Consider the following 21,236-nt stretch of genomic DNA (forward strand, 5'->3'; position numbering starts at 1 on the left):
GATAGTAATTAGTAAATGTAATAATGATTGGTGGTGAAGATTGTTGTTGGTGGCTAATAGTGATGATAGTTGATTTTTGTGATTGACGGTAGTTGTGGTTGAGTTGGGAATGGTGGTTATGGATGATAAGTGGTGGTGATTGGTGATAGTTGTGGTTGGGTTGATGATGGTGGTTGTGGATAGTAGGTGGTGGTGATTGATAGTGGTTATGTGTAGTGGGTGAAAATAGATGGAGTGACGGTGAACTGTCATATTTGTAGAAATTTTTAAATAGACATCTTAATGATATTAAGATTTCTTATAGATCTTATTCATTCAGACCTATTCAGACCCATTAAGTGGTTGTAAAATAAGAAAAACAAATGCATTTAATGATTAAAATCTGAATGATTAAAACTCAGACCTTGAAAACAAACAGATTCAATGACTGACATCTAAATGATTAAAATCTAAATGATTAAAATTCAGACCTTGAAAACAAACAAACTTAATGACTAAGATCTGAATGATTAAAATTAAGACCTTCATTAAGTGCAAACAAACGAGACCTTAATATGCATCACATCTTAAATACCCAACAACACCGGCTCCAAAAACCTTCATAATCTAGACATCCCCCTCCACTGGAAGGATTTTTACCCTTTGCTTTATGGAATATTTGGTTGCAAAGAAATCAAAAAGTATTTCAGAATGACCTCACTAGTACTGCTACCACTCTGCTTCAGCGGATCATGATGCGCGCATTTAAGCACATGACTGCTTCACCAACTCACGATTCCTTCAAAAAGGAAATACAAATCTCTTGGTCTCCCCCTCCTGTTAGCTACTATAAGCTTAACACTGATGGAGCCTTTATAAAAGAGGACCAAATAGGAGGAGTTGGCAGAGTTGTTAGAGACCCAAAAAGTAATAGGATTATTGGTTTTTATAAGAAAATATTTATTTTTAGCCATACTTTGGTGGAACTACAGGACCTAGAACTTGGTTTACAGCTGGCCCTTGGCAGAGGCACGGTGCTAATCGAAGTGGAAACTGACTCCACGGAGGTAATTGAACTTCATCATTCTCATCCTACTTATCACACTGTCTTGGACTCATGCAGGTCACTTTTGAAGAGTTTGGGGAATCCAGTGTCTGACATAGCTTCTATCAAGCCAACAAACTAGCTGACTTTTTGGCCAAAGAAGGTTGCAGTTATAAATCAACTCTGTTTTGACAGATCCTCCGGTAAAGGCCAACTCCATTTTGTGTGCAGACGAGGACGGAGTGGCATCTACTAAGTCTATATCACTATCTACTTGTACTAAACTAGCAACCCTTTGGCAACCTCAGTGTGATAGCTAACAGTGATACTAATAGAGAAGCTAACAATATAGTTACTACTACTGTTGCTACCAACAGCGTTACTACTAGAGATGCTAATAGTACCTTTTCTACTTCTGATGTAATATCCCAAAGTTATCTAATGAAAATTATCCTTCGTTACCAAAAAAAAAAAGAAGATAAATTACATCTTTTTATCAATAACCCTTTTTTTTTAAAAGTACGAAGATAATATAAGAAGAAAGGATAAATAGAGAATCAAATTCTTGTGATTTTCATTTGTTTCTGCACTTGATAAATCTGAACCTTTGATATTTAAATCTAGTTTCACAATAACAAAAAAGAATTCCAGGGAATGGAGATAATGAAAAATGAACCAGAGCCAGCTCCAATAATGGACATCACTCTTAGAAAGTTATGTTTTAGGTAGCCATGGCAATAGAGGTATTTAATCTTTGTGCCATGTCCCCAAACCTATTCAAACACATTGTATTATCTATCACACTTTGGTATGAAAGTCGATTGCTGTAGAAAACTGCTGTTGACATGAAAGTGACCAGAAATAGTTTCTTTTTAATGATAGTGGTGTCTGGACCACTTGGCGCACCTCGATTAGTCCTGCCAGAAATAGTTGATCAAAATGTCATGACCCGCCACTTCACCATGAAGATGGGGGAAAGATCTAGAGTCTTAGAGAGGTTAATAGAAGGCTCTAGAATGTCTAAGAGAATCCTTGAAAAGATTTAGAGAAACCTAGAATCTTGTAGATTAGTCTTGGAAGACCTAGATTTCTCTAGAGTGTGTAGAGATTTTTAGAGAGGACTTCTTTGTAAATATGGAAGGACTTGTATAGAAATTTTTATTTACACTTGAGCCCCTTAGGAGTAGTATAAATAGAGGGGGCATTCATTTGTAGCAAACTATCAAGAAATCAAGCATTCTTCTAAGTAATACAAAGCCTTCTTCATAAAAGCTCTCTTGTCTTTCTTACAATCTAGCGTTCCTGTTGGAATTTCATCCCAAAATGTCAATCCTATCAACATTACCTCTGGTTTGCTCACAGAAAAAGAGAAGCTCTCAGATGAAGAAACTAAAAGAAACTAAAGCAAAGCAAAAAGGATCAGCTGAAGCATTTTTTATTTAGCTTCTAGAATGTATAGTAGATGGAATTCCAGCTGGTAGAATTCTTTTTAGGAAAAGCTTTGCTTCTCTCATGTATAAATAGGTGTACAAAATAATGAAAAGAACACAGAAAATTTCTCATCTCTGTCTTCAGCTTTTTCATGGTATCAGAGCAGGTTAGATAAAAATTGCTCATCTGCTTTTCATTCTCTTTCTGCTTTCTTCATGGCTATAGAGGAAGAAACCTCTGCAGTTAAAGGTGCTGGATCTTTTTCTATAGATCCCAGCCACCTTTATTTTCTGCATTCCTCAGATCATCCTGGGATGAACTTGGTCAATACCAGTTTTGATGGCACAGGGTATGGAGGTTGGCGTAGGTCAGTCCTCATTGCCCTTTCGGCCAAAAATAAAATAGCCTTCATCGACGGGACTTGCGTTGCACCTGCTTCAGATTCTCCAGATTTCAAATTTTGGAGTAGGTGTAATGACATGGTTTTGTCATGGCTTCTTAATTCTCTCTCAAAAGAGATTTCTTCTAGTGTCATATACTCCATTACTGCAAGGAACCTCTGGACAGACCTAGAAGATAGGTTTGGACAACCAAATGGAGCAAAACTTTACCACCTACAAAAAGAACTGAATGATTTAGTTCAGGGTACAAGTGATATAGCTGGTTATTTTACAAAAATAAAGAGAATATGGGATGAACTAGACACTTTAAATGAAAATATGAGGTGTGGTTGTAATTGCAACTGTGGTGGAAAAGATAAACTCACTAAGTCTTTGCAAGATGAGAGACTTATTCACTTTCTTATGGGTTTAAATGAAGCTTATGCCTCTGCTAGGGGAAACATCCTCATGATCACTCCTTTGCCTAGTGTCAATGTGGCTTATTCTATGCTAATTCAGGATGAGAAACAAAGGGAAGTTTATGTGACCCATCAGTACCCTGGAGAATCTTCCTTTTCTGTTGTAAATCAAACTATTCAGAGAGCTGGAAACTATGATTACAAAGGAAAAGGAAAAACTGATGGAAGAAAGAACACTGATCTGCTCACACTGCAGGAAACCTGGACATACTTTAGACAAGTGTTATAGAATCGTGGGATTTCCTGCAGATTTCAAATTCACTAGATCAAAGAAGATATATGGAACAAGCCAAGGAGAAGCATACAGTAATGCAGTCCTAGCAGAGGAAAATCACTATAGCGACAGTAAGGGAAACAATCAACAATTCTCAAAGGAACAGTTCAGTCAGATTATTCATCTTCTTCAACAGGTCAAAGTTGGACAATCAGGACCTTCAATCTCAGAAGCAGAAGTTGCTGTCAACAATGTAGTGTGTTCTGGTATAACTAATTCTATTCATAACCTCCTCTCTTGTTTTACTCATATAAAGTTCAATTCCTGGATAATAGACTCAGGAGCTACTCAACATATGGCTTTTGATGTTTCTATTTTTTCTGATCTCACTCCTTTCCCTAAACCTCTAACTGTTAATCTACCAAATTCTCACAAGGTAACAGTAACACACAAAGGGACTGTAAGAGTTTTGCCTAATCTAGTGCTAAAAAATGTTCTCTTTGTTCCAGATTTCAATTATAATCTCCTTTCTGTCACAAGAGTTTGTACTCAGTATAATTGTCATCTAATTTTTTCTTCCGCTGCTTGTTTCTTACAGGCCCCTTCAATGAAGAGGCCTCAGGTTCTTGGTAATTGTCATGATGGGCTCTATCTCCTCAAATCTCCTTCATGTAAGTCTAAGAGGGATCAAGGCTGGTGCCTTAGTACTCCAGTTTCAGTTTTTAGTCAGAATGTTGCTTCCTCTATTTCTTCAAATTCTGTAATAGATAGGAATGATGTAACTTTGTGGCACAAGAGATTGGGTCACTTACCTTATTCATCAATGAAAAGAATTCAGTTTATTTCCTCTAATTTACAATCTCATTCTACTCTTCCTTGTAATATTTGTCCCTTGGCAAGACAAAGTAAATTACCTTTTGCTTCAAGTTCAACTAAGTCAAAGTCCATATTTGATTTAGTTCACATTGACATTTGGGGACCTTACAAAACTCCTACCTATGATGGTTTTAAGTATTTTTTAACCATTGTAGATGATTTTAGTAGAGGTACTTGGACTTATTTGCTATCTAACAAGAGTAATGCCTTCTTTGCTCTTAAATCTTTTCTTCATATGGTAGAAAGACAATTTAATACCAAAGTTAAAGTCGTTAGATCTGATAATGCTTTAGAATTGGGAACTAGTCTTCTAACCTCTGATTTTTTCAAAACTCAAGGAATTCTACACCAAACGTCTTGTGTAGAAACACCCCAACAGAATGGGATTGTAGAAAGAAAACATAGGCATCTTCTTGAAACATGTAGAGCCCTTATGCATCAATCCAAAGTTCCTGTTATCTTTTGGGGAGATTGCGTCCTTACTGCTACAAGCTTGATCAACAGATTCCCTTCCAGTGCCTTGCATTTTAAAACCCCCTATGAAGTTCTTCATAAAATGAAACCTTCTTATACTTTTTTAAGGACTTTTGGGTGTTTATGTTTTGTTTCCACATTATCAGCTCACAGGAATAAATTGGAACCTAGAGCTATTAAAGCTGTCTTTCTTGGATATCCTATGGGGAAAAAGGGATACAAAGTCATGGATCTTCACACTAGAAAAATCATTTTTTCTAGAAATGTCATCTTCCATGAATCTATCTTCCCTTTCTCTACTCCTATTCCCCCTCTTCCTATTTATCCTCAAGATCAAGATTACATCAATTCTGATTTTTTACATTCTGATTATTTTTTTGATCATAATGTTTGGACAGATGAATGTCCATCTCCTCAAACATCAGAACAATTTTCTACTCCATCTTCAAACACAATGGATCCTCACTCTCCTATCACTTCTTCTGCTCCTATTCATCATACTCCTTTACTCGCACCTACTATTACTACCACTATAGTTCCTGCTACCAGATCTGGAAGAGTAATTAAAAAGCCTTCTTATCTCAGTGATTATGTGTGTAATGCAATATGCTTCACACAACTCACTTCTTCTTGTTTTATTCCACCTGTTCAGCCATCTATTCTACCTTTTTCAGCCCTTTCTATTTCTAATCAGAACTTGTTAAACTCCATCTCCTCTGTCACAGAACCAACCAGTTATGCCCAGGCCACACTACATGCTGGCTGGCAGCAGGCGATGTTGACTGAATTTGAAGCTTTGATATCTAATCAGACTTGGGAAGTTATGGAACTCCCAACAGGTCACAAGGCATTACCATGCAAATGGGTATACAAAGTTAAACATAAATCTGATGGGAGTATTGAGAGACTCAAAGCTAGACTTGTGATTCGAGGGGATACTCAAAGGGAGGGAATTGACTATAATGAAACTTTTTCTCCCGTTGTTAAAATGACTACTATCAGATCCCTTTTTGCTGTTGCAGTAAAGAGAAATTGGGAAATTCTTCAGTTAGATGTAAACAATGCTTTTCTCCATGGAGAATTGTTAGAAGAAGTCTACATGAAGTTTCCTCCAGGGATGCAACCCTCTTCTCCTAATCAAGTTTGCAAACTGAAAAAATCTATTTACGGTTTGAAACAGGCATCCAGACAATGGTATTCCAGACTAACAGCTGCGCTCAATTTTAAAGGGTATGTTTCTTCTTTAAATGATTACTCTTTATTTTATAAAAAAGAGAGGGATCTCATATCAATTGTGGCTGTGTATGTTGATGATATTCTAATAACGGGTAACAATCCTAGTGAGTTGAATGATCTCAGACAGTTTTTAGATAATGAATTCAAGGTTAAAGATTTGGGGGAAGTTCACTATTTTCTAGGGATGGAAGTCATCAGAGAAAAACAGGGGATCATCCTGAGTCAAAAGAAATTTACTTTGGAACTATTGAGTGAATTTGACTCACAAACTTCAGCTACTGCAAATTCCCCTTTGGATCCTACCATCAAGCTGAATTCAGATGAGGGTGATTTGCTTCTCGAACCAACTGTTTATCGACGATTGTTAGGAAAATTGAATTTCCTAACTCACACTCGTCCTGATCTCTCGTTCACGGTGCAGCATCTTAGTCAATTTATGCAGCAGCCACGATTGCCTCATTTTTTGGCTGCTTTGCGAGTTATTAGGTATCTTAGACTAGCTCCAGCACAGGGTCTATTCTTTTCCACCAATCCTTCTCTTGAACTATTGGCTTATTGTGACTCCGATTGGGGGTCTTGCCCGGATACTCGTCGTTCTATTAGTGGATACTATATTACCCTTGGTGGGTCTCCGATTAGCTGGAAATCAAAGAAACAATCATCAATATCATTATCATCCGCTGAGGCAGAATATCGTTCTATGCGTATCCGGCCCTTCTCATCACTCTGCTATGGGCAAGCTGGGTGTCGTCGGACTCCCCTCCACCTTGAGGGGGGGTGTTGGAATTTCATCCCAAAATGTCAATCCTATCAACATTACCTCTGGTTTGCTCACAGAAAAAGAGAAGCTCTCAGATGAAGAAACTAAGGGAAACTAAAGCAAAGCAAAAAGGATCAGCTGAAGCATTTTTTATTTAGCTTCTAGAATGTATAGTAGATGGAATTCCAGCTGGTAGAATTCTTTTTAGGAAAAGCTTTGCTTCTCTCATGTATAAATAGGTGTACAAAATAATGAAAAGAACACAGAAAATTTCTCATCTCTGTCTTCAGCTTTTTCAGTTCCCTTAGCGATCTAGTCTTAAAGGCTTACTTGAGCTTGCAAGATCGTGAAAGATTCGTGAGTAAGTTGTCAAGTGCCGCACGAAAGTCTTAGTCGAAGTCTAAGTCCGTGACAAAAAGCTTAAAAGATTGGCCAACTACCATCCCCATTAAGGACTGTTTACAACATTAAAATTATTAACAAGTGAAGACACCACAGAAAGTAAAGAAAGCGTTCAAGCACACCACAGGGATTCTCTATTTGCTAAAATCACTTTATAAATTATGTAGGAGGCTACTAATTGATATGTACAAATTGACATAAATGGGTGAGAAAGGAAAAAAGAAGGTAAGTTAAGCAGAGAAAAGATTGAATAAATGGTATTTACAAAATAGAAAAAACAAAGAATGAAGATATTTACATCTTCTTTTTACCTTTGTATGGAATTATTCTCCAAAGCTTTCATCCAATATGTTGATTCTTCTCAACTTTCCACCACTCTATGCTGCTTCAGCTCAATAAGTAGCATGCAACCTCAGTGAGCTCGATCAGCTCTTCAGAGAGGTTGACAGTGACTGACCAGAAGATGTCTACAGCAACCTCAGTGAGCCAATCACTATATTAAGAGATGTAGACTGGGACCATAAGAGATGTCAACAATCCATCTGCCACTGACCACCTCAAAGGAACACACCCAAGTCCGAAAATCTTGTTTCTCAATCTGAGAATTTGTGACGAAGCTATGCAGTTGTTATCTTGGTGGGGAGACCTCATCAGCATAGATAGAAACACAAGCATCTGCTGCACCAGCAGCAAGCAGCACTTGATAGGGATGGAAGGTAAGATATCTTACAGATCCTATCTTCTGAGCCATGAAGGTGGACAAATATCTAATGATGCCTAACTGCTCACCCTCCAGGTTGAACACTTTGATAAGTTTCTTTGATGAACCACTTGCTACAAGGGGTGCATGACGATGTACCGCTAGAGATGTAAGTGATCCCATGTGAGCATCAATGGTCAAGTAAGCCTCCTTGAGATTTCTCATATCAAGGAACTGAATATCACCAGCCTGAGATGCACTGACAACCTGAGAAAAAACAAGTGAAACAGTTGATGAATTCTCATTTTGCTTTGACAATATTGGAGACTTTTTATCTGCAAAAAATTTGTAAGTAGAAATAATTATGGGCAAATTACACCCAGTGGCCATTCGGCAAAGTAATCACCAAAATAATAGTCATTCGCTGTATAGATATGTAGTCAGTGTATATTTCATGAATAGTCAAGCTATATTCAGTTTTTGAGTGTATCATAATGTATCTTCAATGTATAGCTCATGTATAAGTAATCTATATTGTATAGTCAGTGTATAGTCACCATATATTTTCTATGATTTTGGCTATTTTTTATGTAAATAAAATATGGCTATATTTGTTATAAACTAATTAGTTTATTGTATATATTTGAAATTGTTATTGGAGCCACTAATATAAAAGAGAGACAGTGTGTACACACTCTTTTTTTTTTCTTTTTCAAAAGATGGTCTTCTGAGAAACCAGTAACCAACAAGTTGAAAGGACAGATATGAATAGGGCAATAGTAGTCACCTTTGCTGGTTGAAGTCCAGGTTGAAAGCCAACCCCAACAACTCTTTCCACTTTGGGATGAGGTCGTGTTGAACAAACAAGCCTAAGCAAACACATATTAAACAGTCAAAAAACACTGAATGTGGATGTATTTTATGCACCAAAAAATGTATGCATGTGTACTCAGAGGTCTGAAGTTACCCTCACACTTCATAATACGAAGGAAAACATCATCATCCTGAAATCTATAAATCAGAGACTCCAGGAGACATGATTCCTACATCCCAACCCCACTCAAAAAGAAAACCAAGGACTTGTGGTCTAAGTTAGATAATGCAATTTCACGCTACCAATTGCCTAATTGTACTTGAGATGCACATACAATCGTGTATGCACACACATATATGCTCGTGAATTACAAGCATTACATCTTACATTTCTGGCATTCGAATATCAAATAGTTTGACAGATCCATCCACGAAGCCAGCACCAAATTGACCCACGTGAACTTCAGAAGCAGACTGGACAAGGCACAAAATTTTTTAGATGTCATTACAAAGACAAGTGTCATGGTCAGAGCATTCAGCAAAAAGCACAACATATACAACAATATACCCAGTGTATTCTCACAAGTGGGGTGTGGGGAGGATTGAGTATACGCAAACCTTACCCCTTACCTCGTGGAGATAGAGAGGTTGTTTCAAAACATATATGTGTAGTTAAATTGTTTAAAATGTCAACAAAACTCTAATGTTATGGCATAGAAGTTAGAACCCGAGGATAGCAGAAAACAGGGATAAAATAAAGAAGAACAAGAGGATCCCAGAATAAGTACAGCCAAAAAGACAGTCCAACCTAGTTTAGTCAAAAAAGAAATATTTATCTCCTCCTTCTCCACCCAATGCAAGCCTTACAAATATATCTTGACAATGTAAGCTGGTGGTGGAAAATAGGTTCCGGTAGGTGAACATGCACTCCTTAGATGAGTGATTTTCTTTCTGAGGAAGGTAACAAATTTTATATCATCAACACTAGGGGTGGGCGTTTGGTTCTTCAAAACTTTAGTTCAATTCTTTGGTTTTCGGTTCTTCATTGGTGCATGCCGAATACCAAACCGAAATTAGTTCTTTTTTTCTAATTTGGTTTGGTTCTTCGGTATGAGCCTGATAAAATGGGTTATTTTTCTGCTGGTAAAATGGGTTATTTCTGATTCAAAATGAACTTTTTTTTCTGTTTTTCCTTTAAAAATAAACCATAATCCGTAATGAGAGCTTTTTTAATTGTGATTAACTGAAGGATGAGAAAAAACTGCAAAGACATAAAACCAGTATCAACTGAGAAGTGCTTTTTTGGCTTTTCCCTCCATGAGATGAGCGCATTGGACCGATGGATAATTCACCAAATCTAAACGAATATGGACCCTTGGAGTTTGTCGCATTCAAATATCTGGTTCAAAGTTTGATAGGAATAAAAAGTTCTCGTTGCACTTTTATGCATGAAGCAATTAACCATATGCCTCTATTGGAAAGTACAGTTTAGAAAATTTCAGTCCTACACTTACTTCGTGGACTGCAGCTATCTATATGTAAGGTTTTTGATCTTTAAAATGTGGAGTTGCAGCAAACATGACCGGACCAAAGAATTTATGTAATAAAAATTTTGGTGACCCTAAAAGCGAATACCGAAGTATTGGAAAAAATAAAATCGAGAGTGGCCCAAAGAACCGAAACCGAAGTAATTCGGTTTGATCTGATTTTTAAGTTTTTATGCCCACCCCTAATCATCACAGAGGCTGTGCTGGAGCCATAATTACAGTATAAAAAAGCAAAACAACATGTCCTTGTTCTTCTTACAAGGATGACGTAACATCCAACAAAAAATCTGAATCATCTAAGAATTCCTCTTTACACCAAAAATGAAATAAAAGCAAACTAATATTAAACATCCAGATTGAGCTATACTTGTCTTCAAAACATCTTCAATTTTATATAAATTGGCAGCAGAGAAGGCTGTACTGGTAGCTATATTTACAGATACAAAAAGACAAAAAACTGCTCTTGCTCATCTTACAAGCAGCCTATGAGAATGATTCAGCCATTTACATAGATTTCTTAACAACAGAAAGTGAAATAACTATATTTAGTTCAACCTTTAACCTCTGAATTGAGTTGCATCCATCTTCAAAACACCTTTTTTGATAAAGATCTTCAAAACACCTTGCATTACTTTCCTTCCAAGAAATCCACCACACGCAAATTGGGATCATGTTCCACCATTTCTTGTCAAACACTGCCTCCCTCATTATTCCAGTACTTGAAAGGATCACTTATGGACTTATGTATAATCCATCTGAATCCAGTCATACTAAGAAATAGTTGCCACAGCTGAACAGTAACAGTGCAAGAACAGGTGACCGTTCTCTAAATCTGTATAGCATAAGTAACATCTGGAACTCATCTGGATTCCTCTTATCTTCAAGTTTTCTTGAGTTGGGCAAACCTGCCTTGCCACCAATCATACAAAATAAGTCACTTAAAAAGGAATCTTACTTTCCAAATTTGATTTTAAGACCCATTATTCCCCTGATGCCCATTACCTGAGAGTAAAGAATAAATGAAAATCTTGCTACTATTTCCTTTCCATATTAATGAATCTTATGTAGATGTTGTACCTTGAATCAGTCGCAGCTCTTCAAAAAACTCAGTAACTCTATCTATTTTACATTCATTTAGTAGTCTTCAGAAATTAAAATTCCATCCTTGTTGTCCCCTTTTGTTCAGTATTAGCTTCAGGAGTAGACACCAAATTATATTAAGTCAGGAAACAGATCTATTAGAGGACCATGCCCAAGTCCAATATCACTCCAAAATGACACTATTCTGCCATTGCCAATGATGAAACCAATGTTGTCAAAGAAGTTAGGACCTGTGACCCGATAGTTCTCAAAATTCACTCCAAAAGGTGATTTCACTATTTTGGTACACCACTGATTCTCTTGTCCATATTTAAGGTTAATCACTTGCCTCAACAAAGCTTTTTCTTTCGCAACTATATCTTCATAGCCACTTCCATAATAAACTTTTGTTGTGCAATCTAATATTTTTGATGCCAAGACAACTCACTCTAGTTTGATGTGAGAGCCTTCCGTTTCCTTCAAGTCTCTTTTCCACTTTACCAGGTAAAGGGAATAAATATATTATTTAAACTGGGATCGAATCCAGTACACTGTTCTCCAGGATCACTTTTCCATCAAGAGAACAATATTGGCTTTTACTATTATATAAAAAAAATTGAGAAAGATACTAGCTTTTACATCTTGTCAATTTCTTTTCACTTCTTTCCATAACTCCTGCCATATATTCATCATAACTTTTGACTCTTGCATTTCTTTCAAGCTTATTCTGAAAAATAATTTTCTTGAACCGAGAGTCTATCGAAAACAATCTCTCTACCCCACAAATGTAAGGGTAAGGTCTGCGTAGACCCCACGTATGGGACTATATTGGGTATGTTGTTGTATGTGCTTTGCTCCCAAAGCTAATCTCAGATAGGTTGTTGGAAAAGATCCTAATTTTAATATTCTCCATATTTGCTCGACACATGAATTCACACGTAATCACTGCCATAGCCTGATATTCTATTTTTGCACTCAATCTTGCAATTAAATTTTGTTTCTTACTTTTCCAAGACCAAATTTCCCCCACCTAGTACACAATATCCCAAGGTAGATTGTTTGTCATGGGATGACCTTGCACAATCCACATGTGCATATCGAACACTCAAGAGCAAATTTGATGTATTGAAGGCTATGAATAATTACATTCCAATGACTGTCACAGTAAGAATTCAAAAGTTGCCTTACAACACCAACAGGAATGCAATGTCAGATTGAACCATAGTGAGACAATTCAACCTGCCTAACAATCTCCTATATTATCAAGTATCACTAAGTGGCACCTGACCTGGTAGAAGCTTAACATTTGGATTCATCGTATATCAATAGAGCTAGTCTGTCATCTCTGTCTTCTCAAGAATATCAAGATTATACTCTCTGTGAAATGGAAATTCCTGATTAGAATAAAGCAACTTCATTGCCTAGTCCGAAAGTGCTAAAAAGGTGATGCTTCAATTTAATAATTCTCTCTTCATCATTACCCATGATGACTATATCATTAACATAAGCCACCAAATACATGCATACACTTGGAGTGGAACAACTATAAAACTCAAACGATCAACTTCATTGTGCATCATGCCACATTCGTGAATAATCGCATTGAATTTTCCAAACCATGCTCGAGGATACTGCTTCAGTCATAAAATGATCGTCTTAGCTTGCACACATGTTACTAGGGGGAAGCAACAAAACCCGATGGTTGCTCCATTTATACGTTATTTGGGATATCCCAATAAAGAAAGACATCTCTAATATCCAACTCGTAAATCCAATGACGAACAACCACAATGAAAAAGAGATGGACTGAAGAAATCTTAGCATAGAAGAAAAGTAACCACCATAGTCGAGTCTGAAAATCTATGTAAAACCCTTGGAAACTTTTTGTGCCTTTACCCGATACTATCTACAAGGACTAACCTTTATTGTATATACCAAAGACTACCAACACCAAACTTATCCAGATTTTCGGAGGTAGATGAACAAGCTCTCAAGTACCAATAGAGTGTAATGTAGACATCTTCTCAATTATAGTTTGTCGTCAGTCTGGATGAGAAATATCTCCCCACGTAATCTTAGGAATAAAAACAAATGATAATTAACTATACAAAGGCATAATGAGGTGGTGACAAGCAATGATATCACAAACAATTATAGGTGGGATTAGGGTTAGGAGTAGAACGAATACCTTTCCAAGTGGCAATTGGAAAACTGTGGAGACAAGTCTGCAGCAAGAAAAGAATTGTGTCAGGCGTGAACTTTTAGACGGGATGAAAAGCGCAAACGATGATGATAGGTGAGCAATGAAGGTGGAGTTGAAGGTAATGGTGTCAAAGAAGGTGGAGCGGAAGGATAGAAAATGGTGGATTACCCAAAAGATGAAAATGGAAACCTAATGAATGGAGAGATGCTCAAAAGAAGAGGGTGCAAAGTAGAGTTGACTTTCAAAACATGTCACATCGACATTATCAAGTATCACTGGAGATTGGATGAGTAGCACCCGAGATCCCTTTTGTACCCTCAAATAACCAAGAAATACACATTTATAGCATGAGGAACTCGTTTGTCTTTTCCTAGAGCGAAGTTAAGGAACAAACACGTGCTACCAAAGACACAGGTAAAGGAGAGAACAAAGGTGATTGAGGAACATAACAGAGTGTAGACTCGATTTTGGATGACTGAGGAAGGCATACAATTAACCATAAAACAAGATGCAAGTAATGCATCCCCAAAAAAGCAATGTTCTTTTAATCAAGTAAAGTATTTTCTTTCATAAACATGACTGATTTGGCTGTATACAAGGTATATACCAAAAGGTAGAAAATTTACAAAAAGATATGATTCTCTACAAACTCCATCCAACCATTTGAGTACTACAAGGTTTGGCCGCCAACTTTAATAATATACTTTCTTTGAGACAAAATAATCTCTTTCTTACTTCTATTTACTTCTACTCTCAAAAAGTAAATCAACTTGCCTAAGTCCTTTGTATGAAACCTAGCGTGCAAGAAAGACTTAAGGGAAGAGATCCCCTCAGAATCACCTCCTGTGATGACAATGTCATCGACATATACAACAAGAAGGATAGTGCCAATTGCAGATAGTCAGCAGACGACAAAGTGATCACATTTGCTCATTTTCAGCCCAAACTCCTGAACTATCTCATTGAACTTGTCAAACCAAGCTCGAGGACTCTACTTCAAGCCATACAAGGACCTCTTCAAATGAGACACTTTCCTATTCTCCCCCTGAGCAATAAAACCAGGTGGTTGCTCCATATACACTTCTTCTTTGAAGATCACCATGAAGGAACACATTCTTGATATCCAACTGATGTTTTGGCCAATTCTTAGAAGCATCTAGAGAAATGAACAAGCCTGGCAACCGGATAGAAAGTGTCTGAATAATCCACTGCATAGTCTGAGCATATCCTTTAACCACAAGCTTGGCCTTAAGTCTTGCCACAAAACCATCTGCATTAACTTTGACCGTGCACATATTTGCCAAGTTCAGTAGAATAACATTGATACCCCTTCTGAAGACGAGAATACCCAAGAAAACACACTTTAACGCCTTAGGGTCCAAATTGGTAACAGATGGTCGAACATCTCAAACATAACACGTGCTTCCAAATACCTTTGGTTCCACCAGAAATAATGACTTGTTTGGAAACAGGACATGGTAAGGCATACTACCACCAAGCACAGTCTGATCTCACAGTTTCCTCGACCTTGTAGTAGAGTAGGTTTGATCATAATAGACTTAGAAACAAGAATAACCTCAGACACTCATGAAAGTCGCCCAAAATATGCACAACAAACAAATTTCTCTTCCTATGTGTTGATGGTAAATGCACAACTTCTTTTCTCAACCTCGCTTTGATACCATGCGAGAAAGAAGAGAGAAAATAGAACAACAACAACAATAACAACCCAGTGAAATCCCACAACATGGGGTCTGGGGAGGGTAGAATGTACGCAGACCTTACTCCTACCAAGGTAGGACGGCTGTTTCCTGGAGACCCTCGGCTCAGTAAAAGCATAAATGCATAAAAAATGTTAGATAAGAATAGAAAATTAAAAGCTTTATGAGAAAAACAACAAACAAATAACGAATAGATAAAAAATAAATACAAATAACAAATAACGATTAAATAAATAATGAAAGCGTCACAGGTAAAATTGAGTAATCAAAGCATAGAAAGCAATAAATAATAACAGAAATAACAGAAATCAGAAGTCAAAGCACAAGACATCGTAATGCACTACTACGCCTATGAATAGAGAAGAATAACGAGACTATGAACTAGCCTTCTACCCTAATGTGGGGATTTAAACTATTGGGATTTAAATAACTAGGTTACATGCCCTAATAAAGGCAAGAAAATCAATATATAATTACATGGAGCAAATCAAGTTATAAATTGTATTTACATTATTCTAGACTATTGACAAGATTCTAATATTGTGCATGATTTTTACATGGCATAAACCTCAGAAGTCTTTCATTATTCCCATGAAAAAGGAGGACATTAAAAGAGAGAAATTTTCACCAAAATATGAAATGAACAGCCTAATTTTTCTGCTTCCCTGGATCCTAGTGATTTCTAGGTCTTTGACTTCACTTTTAGAACGAGCCCCTCTAATTTTTGCTGTGCTTTTGCCTTTTGGACCCATCAACACTTTAATGCATGTTCCTGTTCCCAAACATAACGAACCATCAAGCTCCACCTATCTTGTACTCTATAAAACCTAACAATTTCTATTCTTGTTGTAATGTGCAAAATCCACTGCTTCCAGCATCCTTTTCTTCTTCTTTTTTTCTTTTTGGAAAGGTCCACTAAGACTTCCAACATCTTAAACTGCTTAACGAGATAGAGAATCTAAGCCAAAATTACTAATTATACTACTAAATATTTTGCCAGTCTAAACCATGGCACAGTAAGTGGTGCTGACAACTTTTGAAAGACATAGCAGGATACATATACATCCATTCACACGCACACAAATACAATGTGCGTGTGTGTGTCGGGGTGGGTGGGTGAGTGAGTCTTTAGAGACCATTTCATTCATCAATAATTCGTGGTTCTTTTGCAATTTAGTCGAAGTTTAAACTCGTCTTTATTCATTTATCAAAATTCAGAGCATATGATAGAAACAGATACTTAAACAATGATGAACAGTTTTCTAGTAAATGAAATACTGAAATTTCCTATTAACTCTCAGAGCAATGTCAAAAAACTCACTAATGCTGAGATGCTGCAATCCGAGTATGTCGGAGTAGTATTTACAAGCTGCTCTTTGTCAAGATCCCAAGCCATGATAAAAGAAATCTCACCTGATACAAACTGATGAAGAATTTCAAAAAGTCAAATTGACATAAAAGCAAAAATGAGTGAAATCTCTACTTACAGTAAACTCATGCAACGAGATCACTTGTAATGGACGTCATTGCTTGAACCACTCTCACCTTTTGTAAATAGTTTTTGACACCTTTTGCAAATAGTTTTTGACACCACCTAGGTGGGATATTAGTAAAATGACATTTGAATTAACACAAATAACGATGATTACTTGTGGTGCATGCACTTAGGAAAACAGTAAGTTATATAAAACTAAAATGGAAATATCACACCGCTTTACATTCATGGACTAACTTTTTAGTATTAAATGTGTTACACAATATGTACCATGCATCCAGAATGCTGCTGCCAATCCACAACAGCATTCACACTGCGCGAACCAGGTCTGAGACCTTGAATTGAAGAGAATGCAGAAACTAGTTTCTGTTGACCTCTTGCAGTATATTCTTTCCAAATCCGTATGTTGCCATCGCCTTTTATAAATGAACTTTGTTAAAAATTAAGGCATCAATGATTAAACATGTGCACCGCCAGTACTCATAAAAAAACATATGTAGCAGCAAATGTTTACTTGAAGCAACAAGGAGCAAGCTCTCATCAAGCTCATTCACGAGGCAAATCTTTGAAATTCCTTTATCAGGGTAACCATGATTGTCGAAGCTGTTAAGAAGGGTAGCCTCCTTGTAATTCCAAACCCTGTAATACACAAAGGTACAAGTAGCATGAATTTCGGCAACTGCACAAAGAAATTGTGAAGCGGAAGAGAAAATGAGAGGAACTCGGCTTGATTATTCCCTCAAACTATTGGGGTATAAATAACTATGGTTACATGTCCTGAAAAGGGAATCAATATCCAATTAAAATATGAGTAAATTAAGTGAACTACTATATTTACATATATTCTAGAACTAGGTAAGGTAAAGCCCGTGCTGAGCACATGCCCAACACGGTGACTACTAAAAAGTTTTAAGGAATTTTTTCATGATTATCCACCGTCATAAAATATTAACCCGTTTACAATCATTTATAGAATCTGTTTCTCAAAAAAGTTGCATTGCAATAGTTATGTACATTGTACATCTTAGAGATATATAATTCATAAATTGTATACTATAATGATATGTAGTTAAAAACAAGAAAAGTTGCATCACACTATTGTATACCTTATACAGCATGTGGATGTATACTTCGAAGTATTAAATAATATAATTGGAAGGTAAACTATTAATTAGTTGCTAAATCTCTTATTAAGTAGTTTGTACTAATTTCTTCTTAAGAGTTTCGAAAGTTCCATACCTAAAAAAATATTTTGGTAGTAGAAAATAAAACAGGTATCTAAATTTCACAATTTAAAATATTTTCTCATATTTAAAATAGGTATTTTACTTCACCAAGCTATTGGGGTATGAATACTTGTGTTTACATGTCCTGAAAAGAAAAGAACATCAGTACAAATCAATACCTAATTACAATAGGAATAAATCAAGCTACCTACTATATTCATATGTTCTAGAGTATTCACAAGGATTCTAACAAACATAAATTTAATAGAATATCATCCGTTCCTTTACTGGTCTACAATCCAAGGGAATGGGTAGAACGACGAGGATGTTGCACATCGTATTGGAGCAGGGTGAATGAAATAAAGACTCGTATCTTGTGTCCTATGTGAATATGTCACCGAGACTTTAAGGTAAGTTCTATAAAGTGATTGTTAGACCGACTATGTTGTACGCGATGGAGTGTCGGCCAATCAAGAACTCCCATGTCCAAAATACGAAGGTAGTGGAAATGAGGATGCTTAGATAGATGTTCAGGCATACTAGACGAGATAGGATTAGGAATGAAGATATACGAGGCAAGGTTGGAGTAGTGGTCGAGGTGAGCAAGATGCAGAGGTTGGTAGTGTTAGGTTTGAAGAGAGATAGAGGTACACCGAGAAAGAATTAGGGACAGGTGATTAGACAAGATATGACTATATTTAGCTTACCGAGAAAATGATCCTAGATAGAGATCATGGAGATCGAAGATTAGGGCAAGCGCCAAGTAGGTAGTAGAGCATTTTCTCTCTTCATAGTGGTCGTGCAAGGTTCTAGTCATGGAGCATCTATTTGTTCCCTTGCTGTACTATTACTACTATTATGCTAGCATTATCTTATACTTAAGTTTTATCACTACTAACATTTCCTTGACTTTGGTTATCTTCAATATTTATACTATTACTTCTTTCGTTCCTTCAATATTTTCATCATAACTTTTTACTCTTACATTTATTTCAAATCTTTTTCTGAAAACGATTTCCTTAAGCCGAGGGTCTATTGGAAACAACCTCTCTACCGGGTAAAGGTAGGGGAGGTCTGCGTACACCCACCCTCTCCAAGCCTCACTTTTGGGAATATACTATGTATGTAGTTGTTGTTGCTGTATCCTTCGTTCCTTTACCACGCAAAAGAAGCTCAACATATCATACCTAATGGTCAAAAAGTTTACCATGTAAAAGAAACACAATAACTCCAACCTAATGGCCAGAAAGTCAAGAAGTTGTTCTGAGGTGATGCGACATAAGGGGTGAGAAGACTAAGAAAGAACAGCAAAAATAAGCAAAAACACCTGAACCAAACACCATACAAGAGTGAGGTCAAAAAAAGACTTCAATATAAATAGCATCTATTTCTTGAAGCTCCAAGAAGATGACGCGACTATTTAGAAAGCAGGCATAGTTCCAGGACATGTTTCCTAACATTGACCTGCATTTAGTCTTTCCACTTGAGAAGATTGCTTACCAGCAAAGCATCATTTATTGGTTGAAACGACAGATTATACATAGCTCCAATGACTGACTTAGTACTTGAACTAACCGATCCTTCCCGCAATTCTACGAGAGAAGATCGTGAAAAAGGAACGATGGAAACAATGTCTTCATTCAGGCCAATATTCCTCTACCTGATCCGTTCACTCTCATCTGAAGCAATCACAACTGTTGAGAAGGGCTGCAGCAAAGCAGTTCTGGTACCACTCTCAAACTTTGTATCCCAACTGGCAATTTGATTATGCAGTCTGTTCACCACTGAGACAAAGAAGTAAGCATTGACCAAATTAGACGCATTTTAGATAAATGATCACACACACATGAAAGATGGCAGAGGGAGAAGCAAAGAACTAAAAGCCCAGTAGACTCACAACAGTGCTGGCATTTGGTGATGAGGTCAAGAGCTAACTTCTCCTTCTCTTCTCTCCTAGCAATGATCTCTTCATTATCATCAGCTACAGTAAGAAGTGGCTTTGAGAAGTGACCACAACTCCAATTGTAAATGGTTGACTGTGGAAGAAAACTGTGTTCTGAAGCTCTAGAAGATCCACCAGAATCCAAGAGGGGATCAGTTAACCCTGAGTCTTGAGAGTTCCTTAGGTGATGCCTGAAGTCTAAAGAATAAACTCTTCGCATTCCCGTTAGGAAACTGGACCGGGGGAGACTAACAGGAGGAGTCCTAAAAGACACAGGTAAACGCCCACCTGCAACAGTTCAAGTAAAAGATGGTATCAAAGGGAAACATAATTACTTCACAAAAATAATGAGTATCGAGGGAAATACTTGTACATCAAGGTTGATACTTATTTAGTGGATTATGGGTGTAGATAAACTACAGTAATATTGACTACTAGTCTCCTTTGAGTACTAAATATACCTCCACTCATGTCAAACCAAGAAGATGATCGATTCAATCCAGCAGAACTAGGACCAGGAGATACTGTGGATTCAATAGTTGACTTGACTGACTTGGCAAACACTTGGTCAATCCCAATAATCGAAAGCACTCTACAGCCAAGACCTGCAATGCGAGGTGATGGATCCTTTGCCAGGGCACACATCGCCTGCACACACTTAGTATAGAGTGAATTGTCAAGTGGCCTGGGTCTTGTATGATTAACAACACCATTGCTAACAGCATCACCCAGTCTTCCAGAATCAGAATAATGAGAAGAACTATCAGACAAAGGAGAGCCATGCATGAAGCCAGGTGTTGCAACAGGGCTGCTAGTCGAGACTCCACCATCGTGGGAGATAGACTGACTGTCACCTCCCACTCTCAATAAAGGAGCATTAGGAGATGGAACTACACTTCCATGTGGAACATAACAAGTTGGAGTCGTATAGCCACTACCTGAACTCTTGACCGCAGAAGAAGGCAAGGAACTGGGCATGGAATTAGACTGACTCTTCAAATATGCAGCTGCAACCGACTTCAGGTGCCCCTTATGCCCAAAGGCAAAACGTGCCAAGGCTACAAGAATGGAGCAACATGAACTAGCTAGGTCATATATTGTGTCCACGAGGAGATCAGGCACAAAATGAAGAGGAGAGGAATGAGAATAAATCAGAGAATTAGACGTGCTATTAAGGGAGTAGATATCAATTGGCATGCATTATATCTCATGCAAACATGTACGAAACAATTG

At 37.2% G+C, this 21,236-nt stretch overlaps 1 protein-coding gene across 11 annotated transcripts in view; it reads right to left on the minus strand.

Annotated features, from left to right (window-relative positions):
- Positions 1-1,595: 1,595 nt before the first annotated feature.
- The window catches only part of LOC129875498 (regulatory-associated protein of TOR 1-like), a 42,978-nt gene continuing 23,337 nt past the window's right edge, over positions 1,596-21,236 (minus strand). For 2 of the 11 annotated variants that reach the window (XM_055950771.1, XM_055950774.1), the window contains exons 15-23: positions 20,465-21,061; positions 19,959-20,291; positions 19,722-19,845; positions 17,350-17,474; positions 17,106-17,251; positions 16,662-16,763; positions 9,178-9,263; positions 8,764-8,845; positions 7,414-8,243 (exon numbers count right to left, since the gene is read on the minus strand). In XM_055950771.1, the coding sequence (XP_055806746.1) occupies positions 7,905-8,243; positions 8,764-8,845; positions 9,178-9,263; positions 16,662-16,763; positions 17,106-17,251; positions 17,350-17,474; positions 19,722-19,845; positions 19,959-20,291; positions 20,465-21,061 (1,934 nt within the window). In that variant the 3' untranslated portion in view covers positions 7,414-7,904. The other 9 variants (XR_008763201.1, XM_055950775.1, XM_055950777.1 and 6 more) reach the window with 9 other exon arrangements.

The sequence above is a fragment of the Solanum dulcamara genome, chromosome 12 (genome assembly GCF_947179165.1).
Source record: "Solanum dulcamara chromosome 12, daSolDulc1.2, whole genome shotgun sequence".
NCBI lineage: Eukaryota > Viridiplantae > Streptophyta > Magnoliopsida > Solanales > Solanaceae > Solanum > Solanum dulcamara.